General features: G+C 32.7%; 1 protein-coding gene across 1 annotated transcript; it reads right to left on the bottom strand.

The window, feature by feature from the left end:
* Positions 1 to 3,653: 3,653 nt before the first annotated feature.
* On the bottom strand, positions 3,654 to 18,016 carry LOC108205268 (histone-lysine N-methyltransferase, H3 lysine-9 specific SUVH4). The gene is made up of 15 exons (XM_017375157.2): positions 17,489 to 18,016; positions 17,309 to 17,374; positions 15,382 to 15,450; positions 13,288 to 13,339; positions 13,029 to 13,135; positions 12,693 to 12,869; positions 11,959 to 12,057; positions 10,016 to 10,114; positions 8,756 to 8,805; positions 8,583 to 8,671; positions 7,755 to 7,914; positions 6,667 to 6,772; positions 5,612 to 5,794; positions 4,453 to 4,674; positions 3,654 to 3,988 (listed from the first exon to the last, which is right to left on the bottom strand). Exons 1-15 carry the CDS (start codon positions 17,834 to 17,836, stop codon positions 3,875 to 3,877), a joined length of 1,941 nt encoding a protein of 646 aa, XP_017230646.1. The 5' UTR covers positions 17,837 to 18,016; the 3' UTR covers positions 3,654 to 3,874.
* Between the last annotated feature and the right edge of the window lie 1,106 nt (positions 18,017 to 19,122).

The following is a 19,122-nucleotide window of genomic DNA, read 5'->3' as shown; positions in this document are numbered from 1 at the left end:
ATTCTAAAAGTAATACAACTCTTTTCTTATTGAATTCTAAAGATGATACAACTCTTTTCCTTTTTATTTAGTATTTCTTATTGAATTCTAAAGATGATACAATTTTGTTTCAAAAAAAAAAAGATGATACAATTTTTTTCTTATTTAGTAATCCTAAAAGAAATAGAATTATATTTAAAAAATCAGGTTTTAACCAATAAATAGGAATCATAAATAAAAATAATTAACAAAAAAATAGGATATATAAAATAAGAATCATATATTAAATTTATAATAATGTAAATGATTCTCGATTAGTATTGTGTTTGACGGGTACGGGAAGCGGCCCAAACTAATTTTTATCTAAATAATAATAATTTTTCTATTAGTATTATGTTTGACGGGACAGTGGCTAATATAATTTTTATCTATGTTCTAATTTTTTTTGGTTAAAACGGCAAAATAATTACAAAATAAAATAGAATATATAAAATAGGAATCATATATTGATCTTATAATAATGTAAATGGTTCTTGATTAGTATTGTGTTTGACGGGCACGGGAGGCGGCCTAAACTAATTTTTATCTAAATAATAATAAATTTTCTATTAGTATTATGTTTGACGGGTAAGTGGCTAAAATAATTTTTTGTCCATGTTATAATATATTCTTTTTGTTAAAACGGTACCGCGGTTCAAATTAATTTTTATCCAGTTATAATCTTTAATTTTATCATAATTAGAATAATTTTATTAGTATTGTGTTTGACAGTAAAGCGACTCAAACTAATATCTAAATTATAATGTTTTGTTATTAGTATTGTGTTTGACAAAAGAGCGACTCAAACTAATTTTAATCTAAATTATAATATTTAATTTTATCTTAAAAATAATAATTATTGATTAATATTGTCTTTGACGGGAGGGAAGTTCGAACTAATTTTATTATTAGTATTGTGTTTGACATGATAGCCACTTATACAAATTTTTATACTAATTATAATTTTTTTTATTAAAGATATGTTTAACAGGAAGATGATTCAAAATAATTTTTATGCTATTCATATCAAAATTTATAACACCGCCGCGAAGCGCGGTAAAAGTAATACAATTCTTTTCTTATCGAATTCTAAAGATGATACAATTCTTTTCTTATTTGGTATTTCTTATTGAATTCTAAAAATGATACAATTCTTTTCTTATTTAGTAATCCTAGAAGAAATAGGATTATATTTATTCAAACTAACAATAATAGATAAAATACAATTTATATTTAAGATCTGTAAGGCAATATGTACAATTCTTATTTTCGATAAGATATATAGAAGATGTAGTTGAATTATATATTATAAAATTTTATTTTTGATAAGATATATAGAAGAATAATCTAATACTAGGTCCGTAATCAAAACTGTGTTTAAGGGAACACGATATGTTCGAATCATAAAATTTATTTTTTTTTGATTTAGTGTTATAATTTTCTTAAATTTTGAATAGATAATAAAGGATTGTAAAGATAATAATCATTAAAAGAACTAATAGAAAAAAACGAGAACCATAAAAGAATGATAATTTTTAACTAATAAATAGGAATCATAAAATAAAAATAATTAATAAATAAAATAGGATATATAAAACAGCAATTATATATTACTTTTATGATAATGTTAATGATTCTTGATTAGTATTGGGTTTGACGGTCATGGGAGGTGGCCTAAATTAATTTTTATCTAAATAATAATAAATTTTCTAATAGTATTATGTTTGACGGGAAAGCGGCTAAAATAATTTCTGATCTAAGTTATAATATATATATTTTTATTAAAACTGGATCACAACTTAAAATAATTTTATCCAACTATAATCTTTAGCTTTATCATAATTATGATAATTATAATTAGTATTGTGTTTCATGGTAGGCGACTCAATCTAATGTCTATATTATAATGTTTTGTTATTAGTATTGTGTTTGACAAGAGAGCGGCTCAAACTAATGTTTACTTATATTATTATATTTAATTTTATCATAATTATAATAATTATTGATTAATATTGTCTTTGATGGGAGGGCGGGTCAAACAATTTTTTTTAAATTTTATTAATGATATGTTTAACGGGAACATGACTTAAAATAACTTTTATGCAATTATAGTATTAATTCTTCTCAAAATTTATAAAAAAGATTCTTGATTAGTATTGTGTTTGAGGGGAGGGCGGCCTAGATTAATTTTTATCTAAATAATAATAATTTTTTTATTAGTATTATGTGTGACGGTAAAGCGACTAAAATATTTTTTTATCTAACTCATAATGTATTTTTTTATTAAAACGGGACAACGGCTTAAAATAATTTTTTATCCAATTATAATCTTTAACTTTATCATAATTATAATAAGTTTATATTAGTATTGTGTTTGACGGCATAGGGTGACTCAAACTAATATCTATATTATAATTTTTTGTTATTAGTATTGTGTTTGACAAGACAACGGCTCAAACTAATTTTTATCTATATTAATATATTTAATTTTATCATAATTATAATAAATATTGATTGATATTATCTTTGATGGGAGGGCGGTTCAAATAATTTTTTTATTAGTATTGTGTTTGACAAGAGGGCTACTCAAACAAATTTTTATATTAATCATAATATTTTTTTATTAATGATATGTTTAACAGGAACATGACTCAAAATAATTTTTATACAATTATAATATTAATTCATATCAAAATTTATAAAAAAAATTCATAACGCCGCCGCGAAGCGCGGCTTTATACACTAGTTTTCTTATATAATTCTATTCGCATTGAAATTTTTTGTATTAGGTAATAATTTATATACGTATTACTGAGAGAGCCACCGATATGAGAAGCCAAGAGGAAAAAAGGCACCTATGCTTGCAGATTACGAGATCAATGATATAAGAATAATTATTCTACCTCTACATTTTTTATTTTTTATATATTAATCTCTTCACGATTCTTCCTGTTTCATTTGGACTAGTGATTCTTGCATGTTTCATTAGGACCAGAGATGTACAAAAATCCTTATTGAATATACTTTCAAGGGTCTAAATTTGCTCAATTGTTTTATGAAAGCCCGGCCTCGACCGGTCAAAGTCAAAGCTCGGCCCGGACTTTGACTAAAAAACACCGTCTTTTTAGGACCCGGTCAGAACCCAGGGCCTTTTGTGCATCAGTAACTATGAATATGACCATAGTCGACTAGAGTTATTCACAGAGATGGGAGATAAACCTCTCATAAAAGTAGACATGGGACTGCACGGCTATACTTTGGCCGAGAGTAAACAGGGGACTACAGGGCTCCCTCTAACCTTAACAGATTATTATGCCCTCTAGGAGAGGGCTCCTAGAGGTATACCCTCTGGGAGAGGATAGAAATTTATAAATTCATATCACAAATAAAAAGAAAACCAAAAACAGGCTTATCATGTTCAAGCTTCATAAATTAGACGAAACAGATAGAAGACTGTTAGAGTATATTATGTAGTACTCCAAATAGAACCTACAGTTTTAGGGCCTACTAGATTGAAGACATTAACAATGAATATACAAAAATCTTTCATTAAAATTGCAATTTTAGCTGCTCTAAATTGTTAGCTACGATATCTTTTTAGGCCCATTGATATAGCTATCTTATCAGGACTGATGTTAATTTTCCAGCTTCAACTTCGAAGCTGTGGGGGTTATGGATTCTAAAGCCAAGAGAGGCTGCGTTTTCCATATTAGTGCAGCCTACATCATTTGGCAGGATAATACGCAGAAGAACAAAATTTCAGTACAGATCACATCTTTCTAATTTTCTGCTAGAGAAAAAAAAGCAACGACAATGCAAATATCTATATCAGAGAAATTAGCTATTATCGTCTAGCCTAGAACAAGCGCTTCCGACAAACTGCAGCACCACAATAGCACAAAAGTTGTTTTATTTTTCCATCAGGATCCACAACACTGTCGAGAGCATACGCATAGTCATATGATAGCTCCTACAAGTAAACAACAGAAAAAGGTTGGTTACCATGCCGTTGCAAACGTAAATGGGTCTTACTATGACACAAGTTTGTTGAAACTTAAAGAAGCTACTTGGCAAAAAAAATATTATTAGAGAATAAAGATAACCAGGTATTAAGTGCATAACAGTGCCTTTTCCTTGAGAAAACAAACTCACTGTTCAGACTCCTATGGTACAGCAATTATTCTACTAAAGAAACACAATCATCTCCCAATGTTCAGATAATTTGAATCTCGCATTGACTAAAAGAAAGAGAGAGACTTTCAAGCATTAGCCAAAAGTCAAAACATTTACAAGCAGTCTAAATAGTATAATCTAATGAAAATAACTTGACAAACTTACGAAAGATAATTTACATACACATGCCTTCCTTATTATACTTATACCAAAACGGACACACATCATATATATATATATATATAGAGACAGAGGGTTTACTTTCATGGGTGGTATATTATCTGCAGCAAAGAGCACAACTCGAGCTTGTTTTAGATCATGGTGGTTGCTCAAAACACACTGAACGAACAGATTGGGTTGGCAGCTGTGATTAATAAACCTCGCAACATTCCCTGTAGGGCCTGCATCAAGGCAGAACTCTGGAGCACTGTCCTTGTCATCATCATTCTCTACGAAAGGTATAGACATACCTCCTAATCTTCTCTGTTGGAAGAAAAAATCAGCTCTTAAGCGCAATCAAGTTGCATAATTAGGATAGATCTAACCCCAAAAAAAAGTCAGTAATAACATAGTAACAAACACTCTCAATCATTTATTTGGTTTACATTCATAAAGTGTTATGACTACAGATTATACCCGTGTACATGGTGCCAACAAAACCACATAAAGTTTAGATATTAATAGTGTGCTAATCAAGAGTTAAAAATCCTGCAGGAGCATTCTGTGGCCAGATACAAACCCTTTTCCACTCCTAGTACGCTGGCTGGTCCCAAAATCTGTTTGGTATTAGAGTCACGGCGACCAATGAGTCAATTTTATCAGTTCTCTGACCGGAACCAACTTTGACTTCTAAAACTTTTCCTCGACTTCACGGTCAAATCTAGCTCCATGTTTATTCATTCCTATCCATATCAAGTGTGAATATAGTTGTATATTGTTAAATACTTTCTGTTGAAACAACTTCACTTTTAACATGGAAATTTTAAGATAATATTATATAAATCTGTAACTTTCACTTGATCTGAAATCTAATACAAACATCAAACTTATATATACTTATATAGTATTTGCAAAATCAGATTTGGGCTTGGGATCTAATGTTTAAGCTAATGACAGACTTAACTTTACTAGTTATGAACTTATGGTTTTTGTAAAAGATAGCTGCTGTCTAATACAGATCTAAAGTGTGGTCCCGTGATGTTTATAATGGATAAGAAGATGTTCTTACAAGTAAAATTGTCTCAAGAAGACTTGGAGCCAACTTCTCTGACTCAGCTACATGTTCTTAATTCATGGTAGCTTTGCAATAATGAAAGAACCAACATACTTGACATATTGGCTAAATGTCGAACAAGTGGAATTGATAAATTTCCAAGGAACCCCAAAGTAAACTAATCAGGATATGCTCCTCAACTCATACCTCTCTTCCATCCAGCCCCTTCATTGTTTGCAAGCAGTCTATATCAAAGATATAATTGTTTTCGGGAATGGCATCCACATCATCTGTCTTCATAAGTTTGCCAATATATTCGCAGACTGGTGCCCCTGAAGGTATGTAATCCCACGATCTAACAGCCCACCCTTTTTTTGGAGTTCGGTACACCTGTTAATATGGCAATTATATTCTAGAATATAAAACAAACAAACAAATGATATATATGCACAGATCAAGAAAAGTTTAATCATGGTTAGAATCAGGGCTCCTTGCAAAATATTGCTAAGCTATATAAATTGTGAAGAATGATACAAGAAAATATATTACAAGTAAACATTAGACAGCCAATATGCCATGAGTACCTATCAGAAGAAAAAAGTAAGCAATAACTACCAAAAATGGAGGTCATCATGGTCCTGGTGAGCTTGACTACATCATAGAAAGAGTCAACTGCCTAGACATAAGATTACTTCAGCCCTAGCTCCACTACCATCAATGACCATTTCTTTGCATACTCTACGAACTTGATTCACGTGACGCAAGTCTCTTGATAATTTAACAACAGGTACTTTAATTATTTTAAAAAATTTCCCAAGTCATCCAGTAAGCAAGCTAAATACATGTCTATATGGAATAGAATCCATAAAATCCTTATGGGTTTAGAAAAATCGATAATTTCATACTCAATCCATCCCACTTAATTCTTTACAATTTTTCTTCCCTGCTTGGCATGCATTTTAATTTTTAAGGTGTGTATAAAGTATAGTTTCATAACTTATTTTAGAATTTTCTTTTTTTAGATAAAAATTTAAACATTAATTTATATTCGGAAGAGAAAAAAAGTTAATATAATTTATTAAACTATACTTTATAAGAGAGTTAAAATGCATGCCGAGCCCTCTGTCCCATTTGTAAACAACCCACTGGGACAGAGGGAGTATAACTTGTACACACACAAAACGAAGTACACGTTTCACAAAAGTATAATCGCCATATTTCTCAGATAACTGGACTGTCTGCAGACAGTCACAATACAATACCTCAAGTCGATACTTCAATCCTCTCTGAGATATTCGGTTCACACATCCAGGTCCACAGCCACAGTTTGGTCCACACTCATATACGACGGCCTTAGGCTCAATAAGTCTGCAAGGCATAAATTTTAAGTCAAAAAGCAAAACGCGTGTCAAAAGCAATTGTACTATATTTTCTCTTCCCATATGCTTGGAAGAAGCTTTAAATTATATAATATTATTTTAAAACATGTTAATCATTGTACATACTCCCTCTTTCAATTACATATTTTGAAATTTTATTACAGATTACTACTTGCAATGAAAATTGTGTATATTTCTTAATATATAAATGTCATTTATGACAGACCCACATGCTTTGAGGTTATCGACATTCAGGCCAAGGTTTTACGTAACAAACAAACACGAAAAAATAAAAACTTCGCCAGGTAGGCCAATGATTTGTGAATCCTCAGACCCACATCCTAAAACGCACTCAATTAACAAAAGAATAGACAGCCACATTTTATACAGATCTAAGACCACTCGTGCTCTATCTGTCTTTATAGTACAAGGCTGCTGAAATTTTTTAGCTATACCTCATCCCATTAGGAACTCAACAATTCAACATATCAACTAGTTTTGACTTTCAAAGCAACTATGCATGTATCATCTTACACATGTAGCATATGAACACACTCTTTCTAGCGGTAGACAAATTTGAGGGCAAGGACATGACCGACTTGTTGATTTAGTTGCAGTTTTTTGAGATGATTAAAACAGAAAGATAGTTGCTAGCCTCCAAATAATCATTACTCAGATTATTGTCTGTTTATAATGGCACATATGAACTATATATAATTCACGTGAAAAATATCTCACCATCTCGAAAAGACTTTATTAATGTTTATTGCCGACGAAGATTTAAGACCATAAAATATCACAGTCATACATACATTACACAGAGGCTTGTGGCAAGAGTAATGAGAAATAAAAGCATGCGACTCTGTTCTTGCATACGTAACTTGTAGATAGAAAATGACTAATCACAGCTGACAAATTAAATGTAATTTTAAAAATAAAAAACCAATACCCTGTGATTTGCTTCATCTCACCTTCCTCCATCACGAAGGACATACGGCAAGTTAGAACCATTAAGCTTAGCACAAGAACATGTCTTAGAATATGCACAATTTCCACTGCAGTTGCATCCAAGGGCTTTCAGAGGGAGCTCAACATGTTCTGATACTTGAATAGAGTTGCAGTATGTAAAACCTGAATTAATGTCCAGAAGGTTAAGATGATATGTACAAGTAGGAAATGATGTTCACATATATATCCAAACACATCAAAAAGTTATACAAGTCAAACCATAAAAGATCTGCTAATCATGGAAGCAGGGCATTACGTGAATTGAATCGGCAAGCACAGAGTTGTAGAATACTATACCACGAGGCAATGTCAGAACTTATACCAACAGCTTAAGGTGCCAGGATTAACAACTAGTTGACGACTGGATGAAGTGGAAGCCTCACACTGAGCCTCAGATCTATGGCATTGATAATATATAGAGCCTTAACGACAGTAGCAGTTCTTCATTAAAGAAATAAGCTATACCTATCTAAGTGACATAATTTGTAACCTATATATCATATATGGTCTGCAAGAAACACTACTGGTATTTGGAAATTAGGACCCACCTACAAATTGTGTTTGCTTTACTTAGACCAAAATAAAGAACAGATTAGTATGTTTTGCTGAATTAGAATACACATATCTAAAACAACCTACGGTATCTGCTTGGCATTTAGTTGTCATCTGGGAGGGGCGTAGACAACACCTATAGTGTGATTGCTTATTTGGTTTGTAAATTATGATTAATTTAACGAAGTTGGTGCACACGCCATCGCTGAAAGTCCTATGCTGAGAGGTAGACAACTTGCCTGTAGGTGCAACAGGTGGATCATCAACCAAGTTGGTAGCTGGGATAGGAACCTTCTCCTGGCCATAAGATATGTCCTCACAGACCAACCTTGTGAATCAAAAAAGTTCGGCAACATTTGCATTAATAGGCTAATAAAAGTGAGAGTAATCTAGTGTAAGACAATCAGTTTACCCGCGTAGATCAGAAACAGACTTGGGAACTTGTCCACCAGCAAACTGAACCTGTCAAGCATGTAAGAAAAATGAATTCACTGAAACATCCAACACATGCCAGAAACTAGAGTACCATCTGAACATAAAAACACTTGCCGAGAAGATAATTTTTCTGTGAATAAACATGATATATATTTACTCACTTAAAATGGCAACATAGCACAAACAAAAACAAAAGTTGTATATCATACATGGTGTTGAAGGCAGCCAGATCAAAAAATCATGTAGCATTCGCGATGGGTAATGAACGAAGTTTTTACTAATTAGTTATAAAATACTCCCTCTATCCCACAGAAGTGGTAAATTTGACTTTTTTTATCAAGTTGATTTGACCAACTTTGAAAGAATCATTTATACTGGCAAGTACATTTAGAGTACTCTATAATCTCAAAGTTGTCAATCAACCATGTGCGAAAGACTAAGGTAGTTTAAATTCCAAATAGTCAGTTTTTTGTTACATTTAAATTCATATTTGGTGAATTAGACTTTGATAAAGTAAAATCAGGTAGTAACAACAAATCATTTATAATTCGATTACATTTGGTATCTATACTATAGCAAGATGGTATATGATTATCAGAAGGTAGAGCTTATGGATTTGTTCGGATTTTTTTCTCTGCAAATGATTTCTTTTGTTTTTTGGATAATCTTATGATCTATTTGTACTACTGCAATCTTTCATCAGTTTTCCAGAATATATAAGAAAATTATTTGACCATAATTTTTCCTGTTTCCCACCAGATGGTAGGAAGACAAGAGCCTAAACCACTGATAGATGAGCCCAACACTTTCCCTCAATTTTGAAGTTATTAAAGACCTATTTTCCTTTACACTAAGCAGATTTTAAAATAGAAACTGTGAACTTTTCCTGTCAATTTTATCTAGAATGAATGCTGAACTAACTTTGGTGATAGCCATAGTTATTTCCTCAGTAAGTCAAGTAGAGTCGATACAGGTTCAACTTGTTAACTAGTCGTCGTAGACTTTTTTTTTTGTCATTCCATATGCATACATGTGTGTGTGTGTATATATATATATATATATATATATATATATATATATGGTTCGATGGCATTTTTTTCAGCAGAGACTAAGTCACAAATGAAGCGAGGCAGCCTAGCATTGGAAGTTACACCTTTGTAAATTGTAATATGTAAATGCATGCAAGTTATAGAAACATAATTCACTGGTAAAACATAATTGTGAGACCATAAAAAACCTGATCCGTTGTTAAAAGGGGTTGTCCTTCAAGCCGTTTCAGACGAAACTTAAAAACATTAAAACCAGATACACCTTTCTCAGACCAGTAACTAACCACCTGCAAATAAAAAATAGAGTATGGGCAAGAAAAGCTTCATATCTGAGTAAAAGGAAATTTATTACATTTACTAATAGCCAACAAATAATATGGAATTACAAAATATTAATAAAAAGCAAGATAACCAAGACAGCAATGGATGACACTTCAGGGGGGGACTGGGAGAAATATTAAAAAAAAATGTATTCGATTGACAAATATCAATGGAAGATGCAATAATAAAACTAAGAATAATTAAACCAGCAAAGAGTCACTCCAGTTGCTTCAAGCTTTAAAATAAATGAAAATAAAATTTAAGCTAGTTTCTAGACAGTGTACAACTTTTCTTTCTTTCTCTCTTCTGTTGAAACTAGAGCTCACTCCTCTTATTACGAATTAATTTACATATATTCCCTACTTCCCATCCTTCAAAAGACCTTCTCAAAATAAATTCACTGCCAAAATTTTCACTCTCCCTCCGCTATTGTTCAATCTCACCTCTAGTCTTTTTTCTCACATCTATCATTCCATTCAACCAACCCAAGCAGAGTGCGTATGTGATGAAAAAGAACAGTAGTTCACTAGTTAGTAGTGCTTAGATCAAAGCAGCTCATCATTTAAAAGCAGTTGTGCAGAAGTGAAATACAACCACATCATACCATTATATAAAAAAATTTAAAAAGATAAGCAGTGCCAAGTTTTAGGTCATATAAGTTACCTTCATCATTGGCTAAACACTGTACATAGACCCACAATAGTGATGACAACATTAATGGTGATATAACACGAGGAAAGAGCAATGCATGAATGACAAAAGTTCAAAGAGTTGCTCATGGTAAAAAATCATTCTATATATATTTAAACATAGAACAATAGGTATTTCAACACGAATGTGTTGTTTGATCCCAAAATTTGAAGATCATAAGCTAAAACAGTAACAGGTACTTGTCTTATTATTTTCTATTCAGTCATCAAAGTTATTTTTAATTTCTACAAACCATGGTACTTAACACCCAAGTGTTTATTGTTTAGAACTCCCTCCGTCCCTCTTATTTCTTTATAGTGTTTTTGCACTATTTGGCACATAATTTAAGATGTATTAAAATATAGTTTCACAACTTATTTTTAAAATTTTCTTTTTTGTATAAAAATTTAAACATTAAATTTTAATTCAGAAGAAACAAAGTTTAAAATAATTAATGAAACTACACTTTATAGGAGCCTTAAAATGTGTGTCAAGCCCTCTGTCCCCCAATGGAAAAACCCTAGGGGGACAGAGGGAGTGGTTATTTTATTATCATAAAAAGTCTTGCCATATGTAATAAAACTGTTGTGGACTGAAGAAAACTCCAATAGTTGCATGATCAGTCATTGATTGAAGGCCAATAAACATATTCAGAAGATCCAAAAACATGACACTGGCACATGGAAACAATATCCCAAACAATAAAAATGCTCCTTGTCTAGTAAAGCTTCAGAAAGAGTCACACGTTGGGTGCAACATGTTTTGCACTGATCCACATATAACTAGCTACTAATTTTCTCACAACTGGCTAGTTGCCAAAAAACTTGTATCAGTATAGTAATCTTACTTCAGGCTACCCATATGGTCACTGAAACACTCCCAATATATATAATGTTTGTTAGTTAAGTTGGTAAACCTGATGTAGTGCCACGTTTTTTTCTAATGCATGCAAGATTGCAGGGGAATACTTTTGTGAACACTCTATTGGACACGTGCATTGTATCCAGTAGAAGAAGAAAAAAAAATGTTTTCTACTAAATCTGTGAGGAATACAATAAATGGAATCGAGCAAAAAGCGGCAGGAAAAAGACCAACTGAGATCACATCACTGTCTGATTACCTTGTATAAGCCATCGTAAGTGTAAACCTTGCCTACGTAACTACTTTTACACTCATGCCCACGTACAACTCTAACTGGGACACATTGATCCATACTGTTCTGCAAGATAGAGAAGAAAAATATGAGTAGTCCACTCACTACATCTGACAAGTTAGACAATTTCATATACTTGACCGTTTTAACTACAATACAACTGTCCAACAAAATATGAGCAGTCTTTCTTATTGTTTGATGAGTGTTAAGTAAGTAAAAGATAGCTTTATGACGAGAGGGTGTGTATCTCAAGCTATGACTTGAGCAACTTCGTTAATGTGATTTTCAACATAATCGGTAGGTACGGCCACTACCACAAAAAAATGGGTGTTTTGTCCATCGGGGATAGGACACAAATAGAATTCATTTCTATCTGACCCTAGCACTATGCCACAACACTCCAACCTGATGTCAACTTAAAATGTTAGATATCTTTGTACTAACTGTTTAAAGTAACGCGCAATCAGCTACTATAATCCTCAATATCCCTAGCATGCTCGCCTACAAATACCCTCTTCTCTTCCCTTAGTAACAAGCAAACAAGGGTTGACCTTGCTGTATACATGTCTGTATATATCCAAATTTGTGTCATTGACCATATCACAAAAAAAATTGACGCTATAATTCTCACATGTCTGGGAGGTAAAATCATGTCAGAAATGTCACTATATCCGCAAAGTGTAGATTAGATGGTGTCACACCTTTAGTCCCAAATTACCCTTTTCCAATACTTGATCCCGGAATTGACGCCTGTTACCACATAATTTATTACCACCTTGGCCTGTATACACAATGTCATCGCAGTTATCCAGATCATCTTCATACTGCCCTGACATAACTATCACTACAGCAATTGGTAAGTTATAGGCACGGGACAACTGCAGACAAGAAATGTTGAACTAATTAGTCTTCATACAATTCAAAGCATATGCATTCTCTGAGATGATTACTAGCTTGCAAATTCCACAGCCAAAGTAGAAGTTCGAGAGAACTACATGAATTCCATATTATGACATAATTTTACTTCTAAAATGTACCTCACTACCAGCATGGGAAATACAATCAATTCCATTTAACCAGTGGCTATTGAAACCTACAGCAACCATCTCAGCCCTTGAAAAAAATTGTTTCCCGACCTCAATCCCTGTAGTTGCACGAGCATGTTAAAAACCCTCAAAGAAAGATAATATGTATCACATTCACCATTCACGTGTTGATACCTGTAGGATCATCAAACAAGTTCGATGTTTAGATTCTACATTTCTGATTTCCTATTGTATTATTGAAAAATCATACCTGGAATAGACCCTATTTTGTTAGGGCAAAGTATTGCATTTGTCTCCCTCATCTGTAAAATTATTAAAAGAAGATTTTCAAAAGTTGCAAACAACAAGTTTCTGACAGAATTGACAAGTTATGATTGTGTTGTATATATGCTGGCTCCTAATGTCTAACAAATATTCATATCGTCTCATGTCTGACCAATGTTTCCTTGATAAGTAGCATGCACAAAAATATAATTGTGTCTCGGCATCTTCAATAAAGAAACTTGTAGGAGCGGGCGCAGATGCGACTTGCAACTTGCAAGTGCCAGGAAATAAAAGTTCATGACATTTTAAGAGATGGTCAATATAATTCAACCAATATTATTAGAACAAAAGAAAAAAGTTGATAAATATAACAATTATGTTAATCAAAATCATATAAAATTTGGGTATGCTCCTTGGGGCCTGTTTCGGACCTTAAATGGAGTTGCTTTTTATTCAAAATTACTTTATAAATCATGACTTAAAAATTATAACACTTGCACGTATAAATAAAGGCTTTACTTACAAGAAAAAAGTACTTTTCTACTTGTAAGCTATTATTAATTTGATTAATTTAAGAAATATATAACTTAAGTGTCAAACTGTAAATTGGATAATTATTTACAAGGTGTTCCCCTTTGCCTAGGGTTCCGATTTACTAAAGTTCAAGCGCACATAGATTGTCTCAAACTGTGTCAATAGGTTTCTTCTGCAAGCCCACATTTAATGAACTAGGTGCTGTGTTGCAAGCAGGACAGCACAGGTACAGATTTCATTATCTCTCAATATCACATTGTAATAGGTCTGAAAATGTAGTAGCACAGTCTCTTGATAAATTAGCATTTGGTGGCCTGGATTTCCTTCCTTCTTATGGCCATAAACATGTGGTTTCAGATGTACTATGCTTCTTTTGTGGCATATGAGCCTATCGTCAAATACTAGAAAGCAGGGATACTTCATCTGGGTGAAGAACTGCGTAGGGGATACTCGGGGGTGCGGCGGGAGACGCACGGGATACGCCACGTGGCGTATCGGTGGAGGCAGTGATGGGGATACGCGGGGGTGCGGGGATGGATGTGCGGGAGTGGCACAAATCGTAATTTTTTACAACTTTTTTTCAAAAAAAAAAACTTAAAATTAGTTGGTCAAAATCATGGAAGCCATGATTATGCTCGATTGAATCACTTAAATTGCAATAGTTATTTATGTATTTTAATTGTCAAGACTTAAGGATGATTAATTTAGTTATTCCATTATTTTGTTCTACTTAAATGCATCTTATGAATTATTTATATATATATAATATTATTTAATATTTTAATATTTGCCGTATCCCCCCGCACCCGTATCCCCATATTTTGGAATTTGACGAATTCCCGTATCCACGTACCGCGCACCCGCACTCCCGCACCCGCACTCATGCTTCCTAGGTCAAATATAATGATCATTTTACTAGTTTTTCAAAAAAAAGAAGGTAAATTTAAAAAGAATAATATTAATTTTTTAACAAGTCGCAATACAAATTGGAATTAATTAACCGAATCAATTACCTATTTCCTACTTCAAATTCAAACTTACAAGCAAAATAGAAGTTAGTGCCTTGTACATTATACACAAATACACCAAAGAAGCACATTTTAATTCATTACTCAATTTTGAGTAACAAGTGCTCTTGCCAAATTGGTCTTCAAATCTACTCAGTTTATTTGCCATTAAAAAAAGCCAACAGCGGAGTGGTTTATTCTTAATTCATATGGCATATATATAACTTTTTTGTATCTCTGTCATAATTGGCCTTGTTGATTTTAGTTTTCAGAACATATTAATTAGTGAGTGGCTGAACTGGAGGGCCACAGCAATAAGTATTTCCAGGCATTATTATATATAGTGCATCACCAAAACAGGGTGCAGCAACAAAGCCAAGTACAAGTCCTTCCTAGAGAAATGGAAAAATAGTGATCTGAAATACTAAAAGTAACAAGTACTGGGACAGCAAAATGATTAAATTGTGGAAACTCACATTTGATGTGTATATAATTTAAACACACTAAAAAAGAAGTTGAGGGACAGCAAATTGACTTGCCTTGACTAGTGCTTTTAAATCAGGGCGCCTGGCACCCTTTTTGCTGTCCACATCTAGTGTCTCTCCTTTCTGCAGGAATCTCCAAATTAAAATATAATTATAAATTAAAAAAAAATCTTATACACCCAAACAATCCTTAATGTCCCTGAACGACTCCACATCATTTTATTTGCACAATGACTTGTCACTTACTAGTTGTAACTTGTAAGGACATTTTCTACATATGTTAAAACTAGGAAGAAATCATTCTCGCTCTTGTGAGTGATGTTCTATTGATGTGCAAATAACTATGATCTGAACGAAGGCACGACTCATATACACAAACAATTGACAGAAACAAAATATAAGTAGATTAACCAGCATAAGTAGCTAAATTTTAGACATAGGCAATTCGAGATTTTTGGTTTGTTCTTCACTAAATCAAGTACAAGAACAAAGTAGGCTTAGAGAGTAAAGAGAAATTTAAAAAAGAACACATTATTTATGTTTATACATACGTGTTTCGATGTGTTTCTGCATGTACAAGTGTGATTTAGTTTTATTATATAAGCCACATGTAGTACACTTCATCTTGTGACTAGGATTCCTTAATTTTTTTGTAACTAATTTTTTTAGAATCACAGTAGTGATATTTTAAGAGATTTGAGTGTCTAAAATGAGAAACCATGGAGATTGGGTAGCTGGTGAGATATTTTAACAAGATCGGTGGCCACTTTAATATAAAACCCAAATCTCTTTTCAGCTCACATGTTTCACAAAAGGAAACATATAAAAGTAAAGTAACCCAACTACAAGCTGACACCACTGCATGACCTAGAAAAGAAGCAAAATACACATGTAGAAAGATGTAAGTTGGCAAGAAACCGTTTTAAAGTTACCAAAGACAGTTGCATGTGTATACTATTTTATAGACAGACTGCAATATAAGGATAGACCAAAAACCAGTATGTAGAATTAAGCCAGAAGATGAACTTGGAATAATATGCCTTCTACAAAATAGTTGCATGTATATACTATTTTATAGGCAGACTGCAATATAAGGATAAACCAAAAACCAGCAAGTAGAATTAAGCCAGAAGATAAACTTGAAATAATATGCCTTCTCCACAACTTGCAATCACATACACTGTTTAAGTAAAGTCTTTATACAAGATAAAAGTAGATATTTTATATGCCCGCCATAGATTAGACCAATAGCAAAAAGAACTCAAAACAATTTAGAGGACAAAATAACAGTATACATCTTACACTAATAAGTGTAGGTCTAACTGGCAGCTAGTTCAACCCTATCGTCTAGGTGCTGACAACAGCATTGGCTTAAAAGGTGCCAAGTAAAACCATGAATAGCATAACAACATATTTAAAAAATACATTGACATGATTGAAAATGCAAGAAATACTAGTCACGATCTGGAAAATGCATGTTATCTCATTTTTGTAATTAAATACAAAACCTCTGGACTATGTTCCCTCCCGTTTTGTCGGTATGGAGACAACTATACAAACCAAACAGGCGACCAGGTGATTAATGCCCTTGAAATTGTAAATCATTCAGGGGCAGCAATGTATATTAGTAAGACAGGTACAAGCCTGTGGAACAGATCCTAGTCAAGTAAGAGAAAGTCCAATGGTTGTGCTAGCACCAAAAAGGGTTTTGGTGCTAAAATAGCACCACGTCTCCCATGGTCGGTTTTTGGCTTAATAAGTCACGTATATTTTAGTTCTGTTATGTAATATACTTATTATATATATATAGAGAGAGAGAGAGAACAAGATATAGCACACCATTGAACTTGCTCTAAGGTCGTTAATAAGCACAACTGAACAAGTAATATGTTACATGAGTGAAGATGATCACCTAACTAAATCGAAAACAATCATATCATGGAGAATATCAACTGGTGGGAAACTAAAAAAAGCTACTGACCTTGGGCTTTGAAGTTTTCTTGTTGTTTTTAACAGCTTCTGGTTTTGCACACCTCTTCTCCTCTTCCTTAACACAAAAGAACAAAGCAACTGATTAGAAAGGACAAGCAAAATATTTACTACGAGACGAGTAAAATAAATGCCAAATCCAGCAAGAAAAGAATGAAACAAGTAGGTAAACCTGAACAAAATGAAGGTAATATTTGTAAAAAGTCCTGAGAGCTTCAGTAACCACGGCAAAAGCAGCCTTGTCATCATCCTCCCCCTGTTTAAATATTTGAAGCTTCTCCTTGCCTTGCTCCACTCTCTGCCTCTTTGACAGAGATTCCGATTCCGATTGCGGCACCGATTCCGATTCCTCCACCACATTCATAGTGGTAGTGGTGGTGATGGTGGTGGTGTTTTTGTTTTTGGCTTGGGAAGGAGATTTTAGAGGCTTCTGGGTTTTAATTCCAGGGCTTCTCCGTTTGTCGTACGGGCTGCTGATTTCAGAGATGGTACTTTTGTCATTGTGGTTATTATCATCCATATTGTTAGCTCAGATTTAATTGAGCGATTAGGGTTTGAGGAAGAGAGGGGAGAGGGAGGGAGAGAGAGACAAGTGTATGGAAGAGAGAGAGAAAGTGTGACAGGTGGTGTGTGGAAATGGAGAGACGAGGAACGAGAAATAGAGGAAAGCTCACACCTCCATTTCTCTTTTTTTAAGCTTGTGTTGTTTGTGAGACCGTTTTTGTCCAAATTTATGCTCTTTTTAATTTTAACTCTTACCAGTATAATAATGTACTCCCTCAATCCCAATTTAGACGAGTCTTTGCTCATTTCACATGTATCAAGAAGTATTAAATGTTTCATCTTTTTTTCATCTATACCCTTGTTTATTGTTTTGACTTTCTATAGTATTACTACTATTAGTAAGCATTTCACACGTATCAGGAAGTATTAAATGTTTCATCTTTTTTTCATCTATGCCTTTATTTATTGTTTTGACTTTCTATAGTATTAGTAAGATGTTACATTAAAAATGATAAATAAAAAAGGGTAAGTATGGAAGATTGATGATAAATTTGCATTGAAAAAGGAGAGGTTCAACTATTTTGGAATGAATTTTTTTCTCGAAAGGATCATCTAATTTGGGATGGAGGGAGTATATATTATTGATATATAAAACGTGATACATATAATTTCTATATAATATATAATATATTTAAATTTTTAAAATATCAAATTTTCATCAAATTTGGAATTCAAGTAAGATGTGCATGAAATTTAAATTCAAATTTTTTCAAGTTTAAAAATTAGATCCAAATTAAGAAAATGGCTTCGATAAAATCCATTTGACTCGATACAAAACCAAAACAAATCGAGTTCATCAAAAATTTAAGATGAATTTTTTTTTTCTCACCTGATAGATTTTATATTGAAAAGTCTTCTCCGTAAATTAACTGGGCCTAATAGCACAGTTTAAGGTGTATTTAATACAATTCAGTATTAAGTGGTTGTTGACAGCTCATTCATTCATAACGCTGATTTTCACCCTTTTCAGTTTTTTTTCTAAATTTTCTCTTTCTTCCTCACTTTTCAACACTCTCTGTTTATTTTTCTAATTTTTATTTTTTTTACTACCACATAAATTTTATTTATTTTTACAAAAAAGTATGTTGAATAAAAAATTTATTTTAATATAATAATATATACTCAATCCTTGCATTTTTTATAACTAAAAAAAGTAACAAGTATGTGTATAAAAAGTATAAATTGATTTCATCGCACAAATAATAACGAGGCCCCCTGCATGCACACTATTTTTTAATTAAA

The sequence above is a fragment of the Daucus carota genome, chromosome 1 (assembly GCF_001625215.2).
Source record: "Daucus carota subsp. sativus chromosome 1, DH1 v3.0, whole genome shotgun sequence".
Lineage (NCBI taxonomy): Eukaryota > Viridiplantae > Streptophyta > Magnoliopsida > Apiales > Apiaceae > Daucus > Daucus carota.
The sequence above is the reverse complement of the archived record's forward strand: the minus strand, read 5'-3'. Positions and strand labels throughout refer to the sequence as shown.